The 17,715-nt window shown below is 38.4% G+C and overlaps 1 protein-coding gene across 3 annotated transcripts in view; it reads right to left on the reverse strand.

Annotated features, from left to right (window-relative positions):
* Window positions 1–1,059: 1,059 nt before the first annotated feature.
* Window positions 1,060–17,715, reverse strand: part of UBE2W (ubiquitin conjugating enzyme E2 W) — a 39,083-nt gene continuing 22,427 nt past the window's right edge. For 2 of the 3 annotated variants that reach the window (XM_034763137.1, XM_034763139.1), the window contains exons 3-6: window positions 17,012–17,114; window positions 13,160–13,315; window positions 11,980–12,073; window positions 1,060–5,157 (exon numbers count right to left, since the gene is read on the reverse strand). In XM_034763137.1, coding sequence (XP_034619028.1) covers window positions 5,144–5,157; window positions 11,980–12,073; window positions 13,160–13,315; window positions 17,012–17,114 — 367 coding nt within the window. In that variant the 3' untranslated portion in view covers window positions 1,060–5,143. The remainder of the gene's footprint in view (window positions 5,158–11,979; window positions 12,074–13,159; window positions 13,316–17,011; window positions 17,115–17,715) is intronic. The other variant, XM_034763138.1, reaches the window with a different exon arrangement.

A 17,715-nucleotide genomic window follows, 5' to 3' on the forward strand; every position in this document is an offset into this window, starting at 1 on the left:
CTTCCCCGTTCACATGTTGTTTAGGGTAGAACACTGGCAGAAAAACTGTTTGACTGCAATGGAACGGATACCACTTTCAGGAGGAACAATGGGCGCAGTCACTCCTGGACCTTGTCTGTGAAAAAGACCATGTCTGGTGGTTCCGAAGTGAGAGCTCAGATCTCTGAAACTTGTCTGGCTGTGATGGTCACCGGGAAGGCTACTTTCCAAGAGAGGTGTAAGTAGCAAGCAGGTTGCCAGTGGATTGAACAGGGGTCCCATAAACTTTGACTGGACCAGGTTTAGGTCCCATGGAGAGGTGGGATTCCTGCCCTGGAGGTATACCCTCTGTAGGCCCTTGAGAAACTGGTCTACCTCGTTTGTGAACAGACAGAACAGTTATTGATCTTGGGCTAGTACCACATGACAGAACAAGAAGTAAGTCTCAAGTTGCAGTGGGGGAGGTTTAGGTTGGATAGTAGAAAAAACTTTTTCACTAGGAGGGTGGTGAAGCACTGGCATGGGTTACCTAGGAAGGTGGTGGAATCTCCTTCCTTAGAGGTTTTTAAGGTCAGGCTTGACAAAGCCCTGGCTGGGGTGATTTAGTTGGGGACTGGACCTGCTTTGAGCAGGAGGTTGGACTAGATCACCTCCTGAGGTCCCTTCCAACCCTGATATTCTATGATCATCCGCATCCAATCATTGAGCCCAGAGACTGCTGTCCCTTGCAGTGCAGCACTTCCACATTGATTACACAATCTCTCCAACGAATTTACAATATTCTTCTTAAACACCATCGGTGGAGTGCATTCAGCTTCCTTTTGTGTACTTTCATCATCTGCAACATTTCTGAGGGGTACAATAGTGCTAGAAGGACAACAGGGCTGTACAATCTCATTTTAGTGTGTAGATACTTATACCCTTCCAGATGTTTAACAAATAGGAAAATGATCCACTAGCTTTACCAATTTTTGCCTTCACTAACAAAGGGAGCAGTTTCACAATGGTTATTTTCAAATTACAATGTTTTAAAATGATCTTGCACTACAAGTTTATTTTAAAAAAGGAATACAACATAAAAAAGCTCCAAAGATGTTTAATCTACCATGGAAAATTAAACTAAGAATGCCCAATAATCTGATGAATATTCTTTAGAATACAGAATAGAGGAGCATAACAGGAAGAAAAATATTTAAGAGTATAGAATATATAGTACTGCTATTAAAAAAATCAAAATCAAAATTAAATATAACAGCAGTAGCCAAACATTTTTAAATTAGTGACACTGAATTATTTATTTTGAGAGTTTAAAGCACATAATACCTTCAATCTCTTCCAATTTTATAAAGATATCCAAAATTCCGTTCCCTTAAAATTCCCGTTGTAGGAGTTGTGGAAACATTGGGCTGCCACATTACATATCAACAACTAAGTGTACATACATACAAACCGAAGTCAATCTCTCTTCTCCTCCCATTGCTCAGTTTAATTAACTTTTTCCTACAACTAATTTTTCTAAGGATCAAAGGGAGTTCAGCTGCCATTTGGCTTCTATTTTAGAACTGACAGTAAAGGTCACTTTAATGTGCACTCATCTCAAATTTTAACTATGTTGTGCTAGATTTTAAGAAAAGAAAGTTGCTAAACACCAAAAATATCTAAAATAATATTTGTTGTCACCAATCAAATATTTAAAAGACCTTTCTTTTCACAGAATTAATTTTTGGATACTAAGAGTTTTCCCTTTTCCTCTGAAGTGGAAGATGAGTTTTCATGCCTTTCTGAAGTAGAAACCACACAAAATTATGAACAAATTTATTGATGTGATTCAATATAAATGTCTTCCCAGAACAGTCCAAAAATGTACTCTGAAATAATATAATCTCTCTCCCCAAAAAATAAACAAAAAAATCTAATATATTCCTGCTCCCCATTCAGTATTTAAAGTGCTTGCCAAAAGGACACCAAAACCATGACATAAGTGTATATAAATATCTATGCAAACTAAAAAATAGCGCCAAAGCAGCATAATAATCTAGTGGATATTCTCCCTTCCATATTAAAGTATTCAAATGTAAAGAAAGTATTTCCTTTGCAATATATACTTGAGGAGGAAAAAGTTAAGCACAGTGTTACGTAAACACCTCGATTTCCATTGCATCATTTTGCAATCACTTCTGTACTTCACCATGTAGGGGTCACATTTATTTCCATTCAAGGGCACTGATCTATTTTAAAAATAAGTATTTATTGTGTTATGGTATAAACACTAAACACAAAACAAAATGTATAACAATCTGAATATTGATGTAAAAGCAAAGCAAGGTAGTTTGGAGCAAATTCTGTTGCCAATTCATATGAGGAACTCCCACTGACAGACAGAGTTCAACACACAGGGTAAAATTCACCAATGGGGAAGGCCAATACCCCTTACATCCAATGTGAACCCAATTTTGAGACAGCACAGCACTATCAGAGTAACTTCACTATTTTCAGGACTTATGTGGCACACAGGCTTTGTGCTGGTCCTCTCTGCAGGGTGAATTTTATCTACCAAACAGCAACAGAACGCAGAATCCAAGACAGTTAACTTGTTATTCTTCCTCTTCTAATATACCTTGCTTTTTTGGTTTTAAATAAGAATATCCATGTTACTTTAACATGGTTTTCATATTTTCTTTTGTTTTAAACAGCAGCATAAATGAGACCAGCTATTTGATTATTTACTTATTCATCTCTATGTTAATCCATACAATGGTGCTGATAGGTGAATCAAGGTATAATGCTAAACACTACACCATGTATCTCTGATAAGATACAGTACATTATAAAGCTTCTTCAAACCATTATATTGTATTATCACAATCCACAGTATGAAAACAATTACATCAATCTTTGACATGATGCACTGTAACAATTCTTTCAGAGGCATTAAGTTGTGTCATAGTACTGTTTCTTTACTGTGGATTAGCAAGTGAATATTTGACATGATCCATTATGTGAACCAGCTGTATGAAGAGAAATACATGGAATTCTGAAAGATACATCAATCAAGTCAATCAGTAATAAAGAGCAGGTATGTTAATAAGAAATAGATTAAATATTCATAAAAAGTTACTGCTCATGCATAGTAACAGTTTGCAGATATTAACTGGATTGTTATGATTAACTTACATCTTCAAATTCATGCTAAATACAAGTTAGTTATAATTAGGAGCACAACTGTTTCAATTCTCAAAGTGATTTTTGGCTCAACAAAAACTGACAGATTTCCCCCCCCCTCCCTTTTTAAAAATGTTCATTGTGAAAGTATATATACACCAAATTTATATTCACAACTACTTTTTACTGTTGAGTTTTAAAGGCCAAAAAGGGTTTCTAATATAATAGAAAAGATAGTATAGTAGCCCTACTTTACTGATAATATCCATAATTCAATGGCTGTACAAAGCTGATCCATTTGAGTTCTACCCACCCTGAGTTCAGCATTTACACTTTTTAAAATTTATGTTTTAAACATTAGATAACATACAGACGTATGTACAAGGCTATACAATTTGTCAATTATACAGCAGTAAAAAAATATTTCAATATTTTCAGCCAATTTTTGTTGTTTTTTTTTGGTTTTTTTTTTAAGTTTAGCTGTTTCTGGTTCTTATTTTAAAAATAAAGTAAATAGTTATTTGATTTAGACATTTGTTTATTGACTACTTTTTTTTTTTTAAAGAGTCAACAATAAGGCAACAGTAAAAACAGCATTGTTATAGAAATGTTGCATATGTGTAAAGGTACTAAGTATATAAAAGACATCAGTGCTTCCTAAAAAGACAGCCTACTTGTAGTATCATAAAATTACACAGTGGTGAGAACAATTACCTATTTTTCAACAATTATTTCTCTGTAGAAAAAAGTTAATCTAGCTGTAATTAAATTTTTGTGAAGAAAAAGCTGGAAAAAAATTATTATGCCTGTAGGACAAGCAAGTTAAGAAAATATACTTTTGTCTAAACTTAAATAAAAAGGTCCACACTTTTGTGTCAAAACATTAAGCCTCTGTCAAAAATGTATTTCTTTCTTTATAGTACAGGATTAAAAGACAAGATGATGCTTACAAGGTAAAGAAATAATTTACAAGAAAATATCTTCTGACAAAGCTTTTCAATCAAAATATTGTTTTGTAACATTCAAACAGACATACAACACAACAAAAACAGCAAACGTTATATGGATTGTTTTCAAACACATAAATAAATGAAATTGTGTAGGCAGTAGGGCTCATGCTGATGGCTAGCAGGAAGTAACAGTGTGCAATCTACATGGAAAAAAGTTTTAATGTACAAATTACAGGCCCAATTGTGGACTGCAGCAAATTTAATTATATCACTGCCATCTTCTTGTATCTCAAAAAATAAGTCTTGATTAAGCCACTCATATCCAATTATTACTCATATCTGTGTGTTAGAGATATGAGTAACTACCATACAAAAAAGGTATTTTTATTTCACCATAGGGATAATTGTACCTATCTCCCAATGTCACTTGAAAACCTTCCATGTTGAAACAATTTGACAGCAGATGAACAATTTAATAAATATGTAATTATCTTATTACAGTCCTTTAGCTAAGCATGTTAATTATGCTGCTAGTTTTGTGATCACAGTGCACAGAATCCAAATATAAAAGAATGGGATGCTTTCAAAGTAATGTTGGATCCCTTACTTATAATCCCAATATATCTGAAACTTTCCATAAGACCTACCATCCAATCAATTAATTTTGCAGCAGGATCAAAACTTTTCCTGGTATAACATCCATTGCCGGCAATGGATGCCATAAAACTGCCAAGGAGTTCAACTGTTATTGCACAATACATGAAGACCTGGAATTCTGCCAAAAGCTTAAAAATAAAAATAAATGGAATTTTTCTGACATTTCCAGACACCTGCATTAATACTGTATGACTAAAGCATGTCAGTTGCATGGACTGAACCAGCGATCAACATGCGCCCAGAATGCACACTAGTAAAAATGCAGTCAAAGGAAGTAGTCTTCATTGTCTATAGGTCACTTCCAGTCAAAGGTTAAAGTTCAAAGACTGAATGATCAAAGTGCTCATTTTCTCAGTAGGACAGTCTTCTGCTAGGAGGATCACAAAATGGTGGCATCAACAGGTGTCATCTTTAAAACAAAAAAAGATTTATGGAAAACAAATATACATTCAAATCCCAATTTTCTGAGAGGTACAGATTTAGAAGCAACTCCTAGCATATATGTTACCACGTAGGTGAAAGTATAACAAATATCTAACACTGCTGTTTTAAGGAAATCGAATACAGATTACAAAGCAAGATAAAAAACTATGAAACTTTCCCCAGTGCTACACAGTGAATTTAGGAAAAATGTGTTTATCAAAATTATGATTTATTAATGTTGGTATATACTAATCTCATTACAAAAGACAGTTATTTTTCATATTAAATATTTTGTATTCAGTATTTAATGATCCAGACAATCCATTGTAAACCTGAACTTAAAAATCTGTTTCCTCTCAGCATTTTGCCCCTTCACTGTACACACTATGCATCTTAGTTTTCATGCTTTGAGCTTTTGATGATTAAGAAATGCTCTTAAGAGATTAAATAAATACACAGACTTTGCAAACAGAAGAAAAAAATACTACGGAGGCCACATTTTGAGCAAACCATACTGTCACCTACAACTGAGTTCAAACTACACAAGATTTTTCACCATTTATTTGAAAAAAGTTATTTGACAAGCTGGATTACTCAAGAAGTGGCTTCCTGACCAATATTGGCAAGATATATTACAAAATTACATGCAGTTGTGTGAGAAGGTGGTAAGCATAAACTTCAGTAGAAGGGGAGAAGATTGCTATTCTCTGCCACAGATGAGAGTGTCTTAGGAACAACCACAAAAACTGTAGTTGATACAATAGAAGGCAAACTGTAATAAGTTGATATTGTAAACCTAAAGTATTTCACATAGAATTTTTTTCCATCAATTCAATGTATGTAATTGCTCCCACACAGTTTCCTAGTAAAACAATATTAATGGCAATACACTAACTTTCAGATTTGTTTCTTTTTTCCCAATATTCCAAAAGTTGTTTGAAGATTGTTCACAAAAATGGTCTAAGTTATAGATAGTTGAATAAATTAAGCTTAAGGATGAATCTGTCTCTCAGAGGATATGTCTACATGTCAATAAAACAGATGTGGCTGACCTGTGTCACCTGAGTTGGGCTCACAGGGCTCAGCCTGTGGGCTCTGGGATCACGCAAGATGGGATGGTCCCAGAGCCCAAACTCCAGCTTGAGCCCAGATGCCTACATTGCAGTTTTATAGTCCTGCAAGCCAGAGTGAACTGACATGGGCCAGCCACAGATGTTTTATTGCAGTGTAGACATACCCTAAAGCACACTGGGGGAAAAAAAACCCATTCATACTCCAAACCAAATTTGTCAGGCTTTCCCGCCCTGCCCCCCATAGTGCCCAATGCTACAGCAGATACTTCTGCCTGAAAAATTTCTGCCTTTTAAAATCTCTTCCAAATCTCTTATAGTGGAGTTATTCACCTTTTTTTAGATAACTCTGTAATTAATTGTTTTACTCAAATATATATGTCAAATAATATTAGAGAAATTAATGTTATGAATGTAGTATTATAAGAAGAATATATAAAGGAATTTTGGCTTTTTGAATGTGTTTCTATTGATGCAGCATTTCAGAACTCAGCTGAAACTGCTTCAAGGTTGTGTAAACCATGACACTTGGTTTTTGTGTCTTATTTGTGAAACCTTTGGTCTATGCAAATAGCAAGATGAAGCAGAGTGACAAGAGGGCTCCAGGTGTAGCCCCTGCAACAAGACAAGCTAACAAGTAAAAACTCAAGGCCATAAAAATAGATCAGTAAGAATGATAACCACTATTGTAAGGTAAGAACAGGATAGAGCTAGAGGGGGTGACAGCAGAGATTAGATAGAAGTAGACAGATAAAAGAGTTTTAGCAGGATAAGCAAAAATGTATTAGTTCAGGTTAGTTATTGTGATTTATGCATGAGAATATTTTAATTATATAGGTACACAGATGAGGTAACTTGGTAAACTGAGTCTGCACAATGTTATCAAACAAGGGATACAAGATAAGTGATTATCAACAAGAGAGTGGAGAAGGGGTGGTGGTGGTGGGGGGAACATACCAGAGATCTGAAAAGAGAGTCTGACTGTTCTCAGGAGTGGTAATTTGGCCATTTACTTTTCTTGCCTTATCTGTTTTTGCATGTATATCTAATTCAGAGATGAGAATAGTGTTGTTTTAAAATGTACATAATAAAGGCTACAAGAAACTGTTTAAGCCTAAATTAAAAAAAAAATGAGTGTTGTCCTTATCAATATTTCTGTACTCTCTAAATTTAAAAAAATATTGATATTTTAAATTAAATATACTCCCCACTCCATCCTGACTGCAAGATACTCTTTCCTTGATAACAGTACATGAAAAAGACGACTTCATGGCAACAGAAGGAGGGTGAAGAACTAAAACTCTCCGTTTACAAGTTGGACAGGGTACATTAGAGGTAAAGAGCGAGTATCTGAACCATCTACAGATAGTCCTGGAGGGGTGTCAGGAAAAGCAGCAGCAATCAGCAACACTGGTTGAGGACAAACAGCATCCTGCTTCCACAGGAATTTATCTCCTGCCTAGGTAGGGGACGCTCAGGACACACATCAAAACACCTTAAGTGACACTGTTTATTTGGAATCTGAGACAAAATCCCCAAAGAGTAACAATCAGATGGGGTGAGGTCATATCTGAGAACAACTATATGCCTGTGCCACTATAAAGGCTCCCACTTGAGCATTATTCCCCCACTTGCGTGGCTATGATTGGAATACCAACTACTTTTTGGAAAAGGGGAAAATGCTTGTTCCCCTGCAACAGGGAGATGGGAAAATGGGACTGACTGCTTCCTCTTGCTTTGAAAAGGGCAGATCACTACAACTTCCTAAGAGTATATAAGGCTGAGGACAGCTCTTCTGCAGAAGCAGGAAGATCAGCTCTCAAGCTAAGCTTGCCAACTTCCCACAATCCAGCACATCTTCAATCAAAGGAATTAGATTTTAAACAATTTCTTTCTAACTCTCCCTGCCGGTGCCATTGTCATATAGCAGCAGCAGAGGATTTTAACTACAGTACGTGCAATTAAGAAGAGAGGATAGTAAGGGCAATATAGGATACTCCTGAGGGAATTCTGGACCAAAATTTTTTTTCTGTACACGATATTCTAAAATTCTGCAAAAATCCGCATATTTTATTCATCAATAAATACATGTGCAGCCTCCAGCATAGTAGTGGGGAGCAAAGGCCACTGGCTGCACGGAGATGGGAGATCACCCTGCAGCTCCACACCTCCCACCAAGGGGGACAGACTCAGTGGTGAGGCTGTACCTGATACTGACACAGTGCAAGGGCTGAGTCTGTTACAGAAACATTCCAGGGCCCTGCCCCTCCATGCCTGGTGCACCAAGATAGTAAATGAGAGGGACAGAGTCTCACACTTGCCCAGGTGTGGGGCAAGCAGACTCAGCCTGGCAGGATTTAAGTGTGGAGGAACTTAGTGTGGGGCAATCTGGGTCTGGGCAACTCCGTCGGGGATTGGTGGGGGTGGATCTGGATGTACAGGGGCTTGTTGGGGGGGGTTCTGAGTGCAGGGGGAATGGGAGTCTGCATGGGGTCCAAGTGAAGGTGGTTGGGGCTCAGCAGGGTCTAGGGGATGGGGGGGAGGGGATGCAGGGGTCTCAACAGGGTGATGGAGCTTGTTGGGGTGAAGGTTCAAGTGGGGGGCTCAGTAGGGGGTGGTCTGGGTGCAGGGGAGGGGCTCGGCAGAGGTCTGAATGCAAGGGGTGGTAGAGATCGGTGGGGGTTGAGTCTAGTGCGGGGGGCTCTGGGTGCAGGGGAGGCTCGGCGGGGGGGTCCAGACACGCAGGCATTTGGTGGGCGGGGGAGCAGCTCCCTGTACAGTGACCCCCTCCTCCTGTGGCTGAAAATGAGGTTAGGAAGTGGGGGAGGAGGGTATCTTCCTGCAACCAGGGAAGTTTCAGGGGGTGGGTCTGACCCAGCCCCAGCCGCTCCTTGCGGGGGGGGGAGGGAAGAGGAAGTCCCGTCTTCTCCTGCCTCCAGCCCAGCCAGGACTAGCAGCTGAGCCTGGCGCAGGGTAGGAGCCACCAGCCGGGACATCCCCAGCCCCAGTCCCTCCTGTGATGATTTAACTCTCTTACAGCTGCTCCGGGCTCCTGAAATGACGAACCCATGCTGCTGGTGAGAGGTGCGTGACCGCTCTTGTGGCTTCCCTTTGCTTCCCCATCTTTTTCTGCAAGGAAGCAAAGAAATCTGCGGGGGACATGAATTCTGCATGTGCCGTGGCACAGACTTCCCCCAGGAGTAATAGGTTCTCTTGAAACGTGAATACCTCAAAGCACACTACAGTACATTTAGTAGTCAGTAACAGGTTTCACATTGCCAGATAGTTTGCAGCAAGTTAGTGTGCTGCAGATTCACACCCTGGTTTGCTATGCATTAATTCACCAGATAGACAAGTTCTGAGACAAATTTAAAATGTAATAGTCCAGTATTGCTCCAGAACGGACACTTATTTTTAAAGAACTGAGCAAAGGGGAGAACATCACATCTTTGATAATTAGCAATTAGGAAAGGAAGTGAAAATTGATTTAGGTGTTATATATATGAAAACTTTCCAATTTCAGCAGCATGAGTCATTTTTTAAACAGACTTGTCCTTTCCTGACTGTAACCTTCCCAAGTCTGAGTTGATCTCACTCTAGTTTTATCTACTGTTACCCAGTTTTGTTCTGCAATTACTCTGTTTTTCTACCTTTCAATCAGAAAAGAATGGCTGGAGAATTTTCCACTGTGTAAAGAACCATTTGAGGACTAGTTGAATGGAAAATAGAAGTTCAGCCACTAAACAAATGCTAGTCATCAACTTTCAGAATCAGATAACCATGTTTATTTCTATATCTAGATTTTCATTCTCAAATCCAATTTTTCACTTGTGGGAAAACTGGAGTAGCATCTAGAGATTGCTACCCTGCAGAGACTTCAGCCCTAAATCCTAAAGAAGAGTCTCATCTAAACAGATTAAGATTAAAATTAGAGCAGATCTCATCACAAAATGAAAGCTATTAAAGAAAAACTCTTAGCTAGTCTTCTTGGAAGATGACTACCAAGAGGAAATAAGATAATTGTTAAGAAAAAAAAATCTTCCTTGTGTCAATTCAATCAAATCATCTTGCTCTGTGCTCTGTTCAATGCCATACTTTCTTTCACATCATATCCTAACATCTTCGTTTATGACATCCCTTCACTACTTCTTGGTTTGGCCTCTTATCTTTTTCATTCAGTCTTGATCTGTTCCTTACCCACATTATTGTCAGAACTGCTCTTTACACGACCAAGCCACATAAGCCTGCACTCCCTCATTTTTTTTGTTTATGGGCATTACCCTTAACACACACATTCCTCACATGCTCTTTCTTGGCTACACCACTCATATCTCAACCTTGACATTTCCGTGGAACAGATCATTTACTCGTGTTTCTTTGTTGCCCAACACTCAGGGCCACACATTAAAACTGAAAGTTTTATAGACTTTCCCTTTCAATCTGACTGGTTTCATCCTGTAACATATTATACCACTTATCGCTCTCCATTTGAGCCAAGCATTTATTATCTTAGCTCTAATTTTGTCCTTCATTTCCCCAGATTCTGGAACCTTCAGACTTTGCATTTTTGGTATTGTCTGCCCACCTAGTTTCACGGATAATTCTTCAGTGCTCACATCCTCCAGAAAAAAAAGTATTATATATTTCTCCAGAATTAATCAGAGGAAAAAAAAAAAAAAACTGACTAGAGTTAGGGAACTGAGGACCAGAAACAAAAAAAAACACGTTACAAGAGAAGAAAGGGGACGTGATTATTGAAATGTTCCTGAAACATCACATTAGTCTTGTGGATGACAGGATTTGCTATCCTTTAACTCTTGGCTCAATTTTGCAATTGAAAATAAGGTAATGTACATGCAAATGATAAACAGATTAAAGTTACCTAAATATATATCAACAGTTGATACTGTTAAGTTCTCATTGGAAACAGAATAATACCCTACATCAAATTCTACTAGAAAAGAGTATTTAACCTGAAGAATCTTAGGAACTCTTTAAGAGCTGCTTGTCTCACATTAATTCTGAAAGTCAGGGGAAAACAGCTCCAGGATGCCCTTTTTTTTTTTTAGTTGCAGCAAGTCTTCCAATGCCAAGCAATGACAATCATCCAAGATATTTATTCTTCAATTAAAATATCCCGTATACACTTATTTCAGAGAACATAGTATTAAATGTACTTTACCAACACATGATCTATTGTATTTAACAGATCAGGGTTATCATATTAAAATAATTACAGCATTCTGGTTTTGCTAACCTCTTTACCTTTTAAGTACTCATCTAGAATTGCTATAGCTAAGATTTGTTCCCGAGCAATTTTAGAAGTACTAATAATCATAGATCTTTTCTTTTTCATGTCTCTTACTTTCAGCTTCTTTTAATTTGTATTAGCAATTTCCAAAATCTGTTGCTCATAAAAATTCATAATGCAAGATCTTACAATCAACCAATTATTCTGACTGATTTTCTCCACTCTCAAATTTCTGTTTTACATCCTGATCTGGTCTACAAATATCCATTTAAGTTTGCATATTTAAAACCCTAATCAGTTTTCCTACTAAAATGTAATTTATTCCTTTACAAAAATCTTTTATTTGGTGCCCTAGGAAAAGTTTTTATGTTCCAAATTCGCTAAGCTTAAGTGTTTAAAATTACTTAAAATCCTACTTTGTATTGTTACATTTTTTGCACCCAGCCTAGCAGTCCTCTGAAATTCCTACTCCAAATTAAATACTTACCATGATACCACCATTTTGTTTTCTTTGGATTTTTGTTACATGTTCTTACATAAAATGAATTATCTGGAGGTCGCCTCTGCAATAGAAAAAAAACCTAAAAATAATCAAATAATCAATATATCACTTACAGTATATTATCTATTTAAATAAGCTTTTACATTCAAAGAATAAATGCCATACATTTTGTAAAATGTGTTAAAAGCAGGACTAGGCCCTGTCTACACTGATCAGGAGAGTCACTTTAGTACCTTTCTAGCAAGAACTTTAAGCAGGGATACCCAGACAGAGCAAAAAACTTTGCAAATTTTTCAGAAAGCGTGGATGGAGAAAACTAATTAATCGCTCTTATTTGTAAAGGCAAATGGAACTAAAACCACTGCCTAACAAATACTTTTGAAGTTTGGCTTCAATGTATCACAAGTATAGTTTCGAATCCCAGTCTATATGAAGTCTCCCATAGCTTGGTGAGATTGACAGCTAGACTTGGGTTAGGCTGCAGAACTTCATGAGTGAAGGCCTATCAATAGCCTAATGAGTAGAGCAGTTTTCTGAAAAAGTCACAAGGTGGTCACAGTGAAAAGGGAGTCTCACAGAAATAATAAAAAATAGTTATAAGCATTATTTTGTACCCCAATAATATATATTTTCCTGCAAATAATTAGAACTGAAATAGTGATGTGGTGAGAATAGACATCTGGCAAAACAGCATCATACAATAACTGATTGCTGTAAAACAAATCTAACTCCAATTTCAAGTGTGATCTTACTCTGAAAAATGCTTATGTAAAAAAATTGAGCCTCAATGGATCTGCTCCAAGTGGCATATCTGCTTACTTAAGAGACAAAAATGTATGGTCATCTGTGTGGCTCTCCTGTGCTAAGAGAAAAAACTGGAAAAATGAAGGATGAGGAAAAAAAAGGAACCTAATAATGTATCCTACTGGAATTAATTTGGTTCTTTACAAATAGAAAATGGTTTCCTCCTACAAAATCTTTATAGCAAGTCGACATCTGCACTATTCAAAACGTTTCAGTGTTTTAATTTATGGCATATTTGTTTGAATATTAGAAAAAAAAGTAACATTATTCAAGTGTGAGAAATATAGACTTTGGAAAAAGTATAAAACCTGCAGCTTTCATTTATTTTACTCTGAGTGCATTATTAAAAAAACAAACATACCTTTTCTTTGCAGCTGGAAAGCATGCTAATAATGCTAAGACAAACCGATTGCACCGAGAGAGCTGGGGACCAGTCTTCTGTTAGAATGGATAAACAGATATGACCATTGCTATAAACATGAGGATGAACAGGAATATTGTCACCAGTAAACATGACCTAAAAAAAGAATAAAATACAGTAAGCATATGTTGTTAACATTTAAATGAGAAACAGACGTGCTTGTGTCTTCTGGAAACAGTAATGCCTTATAGTCAAAAGCCAGATTGTGCCATCTTTTCTTACACTAAGTAGTATCTTACTCTGTTTGTCGTTACACTGATTTCAACAGGACTTTTTGCTAAGTAAGGTACTAATTAACATAAGGATGGCAGAATCTGGTCCAAAATAACTTGTACGTATGACAGAAAGAACCAGTGTGAAGAAGTGAAAGATTAAATATAATCACTATTTATAAACAGCAGTGCAGCACAGAAACGTGCAAAGACAGCTTCTCTAAATTTTAGCGATATAAAGACATCACAAAGCTTTCATTAAAGATTTTTCAGTCTTAAAGCCTCATCTTATTCTTCTGTAGAGAAAGGACTATGGACTAGCTACCCACCACATTGTGTTTCAATGGTTCCATAACGGTTCCATAACCTACAACATTATTCAACTGGAAATACCATGAGATTCACAAATGAGTAGGTCTCCTTACAACGACAAATACAATAGAAATATAAGTTTTGGGAAACTGATTCAGGTCCCAGCAGAAAAAAAGCTTGGTAATTAATGCTATAGACCAGGGGTTGGCAACCTTTGAGAAGTGGTGTGCCAAGTCTTCATTAATTTAAGGTTTTGCGTGCCAGTAAAATGTTTCACATGCCAGACCGGCAGCGTGGGCAGCAGATGGAATCCCAGACTGGCAGCGGGCTGAGCCGCTCAGCCCACTGCTGGTCTGAGGTTCCGTCCGCCGGCCCCTGCCATCCAGGGTCCTGGCCACCGGCCCCGCTCAGCCCGCTGCCCACCTGGATTACGGAACCCCAGACCAGCAGCGGGCTGAAAGGGGCCAGCGGCTGGGACCCCGGCTGGCAAGGGGCCAGCAGCTGGGAACCCAGACCAGCAGCGGGCTGAGCGGCTCATCCTGCTGCCGGTCTGAGGTTCCAGCCGCTGGTCCCTGCCAGCCAGGGTCCCAGCTGCTGACCTTGCTTAGCCTGCTGCTGGTCTGGGGTTCCGTAATCCAGGCCGGCAGCGGGTTGAGTGGGGCCGGCGGCCAGGACCCCGGCTGGCAGCAGCATGCCACTAAAAATCAGCCCACATGCCGCCTTTGACATGCGTGCCGCAGGTTGCCAACCCCTGCTATAGACTAACAAAAAGCTGTGATTTATAAAACCACAGCATGCTGCCACATATGAAATATATAATTTTAGATTATACCATATCTGAAGGATGATTTTGAAGTGGACAAAATAACACAAGAAAAAAAGTATTCAGAAATAGACAGGAATCAAATTAGAGTCCCATTGCCAAGGTCAAAACGAGGAAAGAAGCGCGATCCTGGCAATTACTGCCTGTAAGTGAAACCTCTATCACTAATCAAATATATAATTGACCCAGAATTCAAAGAAAGGACAAGGGAAGTGGAGGGAAAGAAGCACCCTCAGCAGCCAGCATTACCCACTCAACTCTTCATCCAATCCCCTCACTCAACCATCAGCAACTTCCCACAGTATACACCCATCACTAGATGATGTTATAACTCCCTTTTATCCATATATTTTTATGGCCTACCACCTGAGAGCTTCCCAAATATTTTATGGATACATTCTCACAACATCCCATGAGGTAGAGAAGCATCCTCATCACCAGTTTATAGATGGGGAACCGATGCAGAAAAATTAAACAACCTGCACAATGTCACCTAGGACCTCCTTGTGGTAGAAACAGGAAATGAACTCAGATCTTCTGAGTTCCAGCCCAATGCCTTAATCACAAGACCACCCTCCTCACTTCACTTTGAACTTCTATACTGCTATTACTGGTATTCCTAAAATACTGAAGGTCTTATTTTTTCAGACATCCAGCAATATATTTCTTTTTCAAACTAATGTCTCTCCTTTCAAAAAATAAAATCTATGCACAACTCAGTAAGCAAATGCATGCACACTATGAGACAACATATATTTGAGACAGAAAACAACTGAGTGCTTAAGTGATAACAGTTTAAACTGTTATTTTACACTATATATGCACTTTTGTTAGAATCAAGGTGTTAAATTATACAAGAGGAACTTATTATATGGCAGAATTTTTATTAAGGAAGTTCTGGCTATCTTCAACAGTCAAGCATCCATTACTTAAATACTTAATTGTTTTCTGTACTAACCAGTGTACATGTATTGATCTGTTTACTGTTTTACAATAAGTTGCACACAGCCACACACACACTTTGGGTAATGAGTACAAAGAGTACCTACTTGGAACCAAATGAAAGTGGCTACCCTCTTGTGGATCACCTATGAGTACTTCACTGCAAACCTGATGGGTGCAGATGTGCAGGTGCCAGTTTGTTCCTTAAAACCTAAGACTGAAAAGTCAGCATTCTAGTTTTTACCACAGTACCTAAACATATCTTTGTGGTTAAGCTTTTCGTATGGCTTTTTGAATGAGTTGCAATAAATATGTCTCCACAGAAATCACCACGATTAGTATTAATTCACAAACTCAGAACTTTCAGCTGATAGGACATGAAGACTAAAGTTCTCTCACTCTAGGTTTTTCCTCTTTTTTCAAGGGGTAGAGGGAGGGTCTTCTACCTGTGGCTTTCAAGGTGAAGGTGCATACTTTGTAACCTTCCCTTTGATTGTGGAGGGGGAAATGTAGCTGAACACTGATATTGCTCCTTTCGTTGGTTTGTTGTCACTAGAGATCAACGTGGCAACCTTTCCAACAGGATAGTGCACTTCCTCTGCAGCTCCTGCTGCTGATTCAAGAAAAAATGAACCAAGTTTGTTCCTTAACTCATGTAGTATCACTAGATTATCAAGCCTCTCCTACCATGCCACAACATCTATGTTTGTGCTCCCTGCCACAATCACAGCTGTGGTCCTACCTACAGTACTCCCCCAGCAGTACTAACAGGAGCAGCAGAGAAACTGCAAGGAAAGTGATGTTAAGGAGCAGCAGCGGAGTTTGGAGGCAAGAATAGAGGAAAAAAGAAGTTTGTCATCCACTCTATTTCTATATTCCAAAAGCAGAGAATCACTGCCCCTGTGTTGCTCTTTCATTGGTCATAAAAAAATCCCCAAGAGGATTCAAGTGACACTCAAAAATTTCAGATTTACTCTGTTCTTCCTATGAGGACAAGTGGACATATTTCTCCATTGCAGAAACATTTTAAAAAGAGGTGGCAACTGCACAATTGAGTGTACAATTGAAACCCATGTAACTAAGGGCTGGTCTACACTTAGTCCGGACTTCAGACTAAGGTACGCAAATTCAGCTACGTTAATAACGTAGCTGAATTCGAAGTACCTTAGTCCGGACTTACCGCGGTCCAGACGCGGCCGGAAGTCTCCCCCCGTCGACGCCGCATACTCCTCTCGGCGAGCTGGAGTACCGGCGTCGATTGTGAGCACTTCCGGGATCGATCCGGGATCGATTTATCGCGTCTTAACCAGACGCGATAAATCGATCCCAGAACATCGATGGCGTGCCTCCGGACCAGCCGGTAAGTGTAGACTAGGCCTAAGACAGAACCTTAAAATTACAAGAAGCGTGGACAATGTTACTATTCAGCATATGCCATGCAGCTATAATCTAAAAATCTAAAAAAAATGGGAGGTAAGCAGGAGGGAGAGAGAAACTAATTACCTGAGGAGAATCAAAGGGATATCGACTACTGAACTTAAATAGAAGCTGAAATTTCTCCCCTTCATATAATGTACCTGGAGCACCTTCCATATCTACGATCCACCTAAAAAAGAGATACAAATCAAGCAATTTAAAATAAAATACAAAAGAATAACTGAATGAACTACCTATTATGGCACTACTAGCTGAACTATGCTTCAGTATTACAATGACCATGAAAGCAAAGTAAATACAACATGGAAATTAACACCAAACCTCCATATGTGAGAAACAAGTTTGGTATTTTATATACTCAATCTTTGCTATAGTGTTGTAGATTATACAAGCAGCAATGCCTCAGGAAATAAATATAAATGTGTTTCCCTATAAAATGCCTATTTGTACTCAAGTCGAAAGACTGGCAATATGTCCACCCCCAGCATCATTACCAAGTCTACAACTTGTGTGATGATTATTTCTATCCCCTTCCTCAGGTGAAAGCAGACTCCCTTTCCATTTTATTTTACTTTTCTGCCAAGGAGATTTAAGAATAATAGAAATGTCACACATAAAATGCAGTTTACTAACATTAAATCAGAACGAAAAGGGGCATGCTCCTTTCCCTGACTCACATCTGCAAAAATGTCACTTGTGGTTCTATATAGAACTTGGCAACTAAGAGAATGTGAAGGTTAGCAAGACAATAGCACACTACAAAAATAGTA

This window comes from Trachemys scripta, chromosome 2 (assembly GCF_013100865.1).
Source record: "Trachemys scripta elegans isolate TJP31775 chromosome 2, CAS_Tse_1.0, whole genome shotgun sequence".
NCBI lineage: Eukaryota > Metazoa > Chordata > Testudines > Emydidae > Trachemys > Trachemys scripta.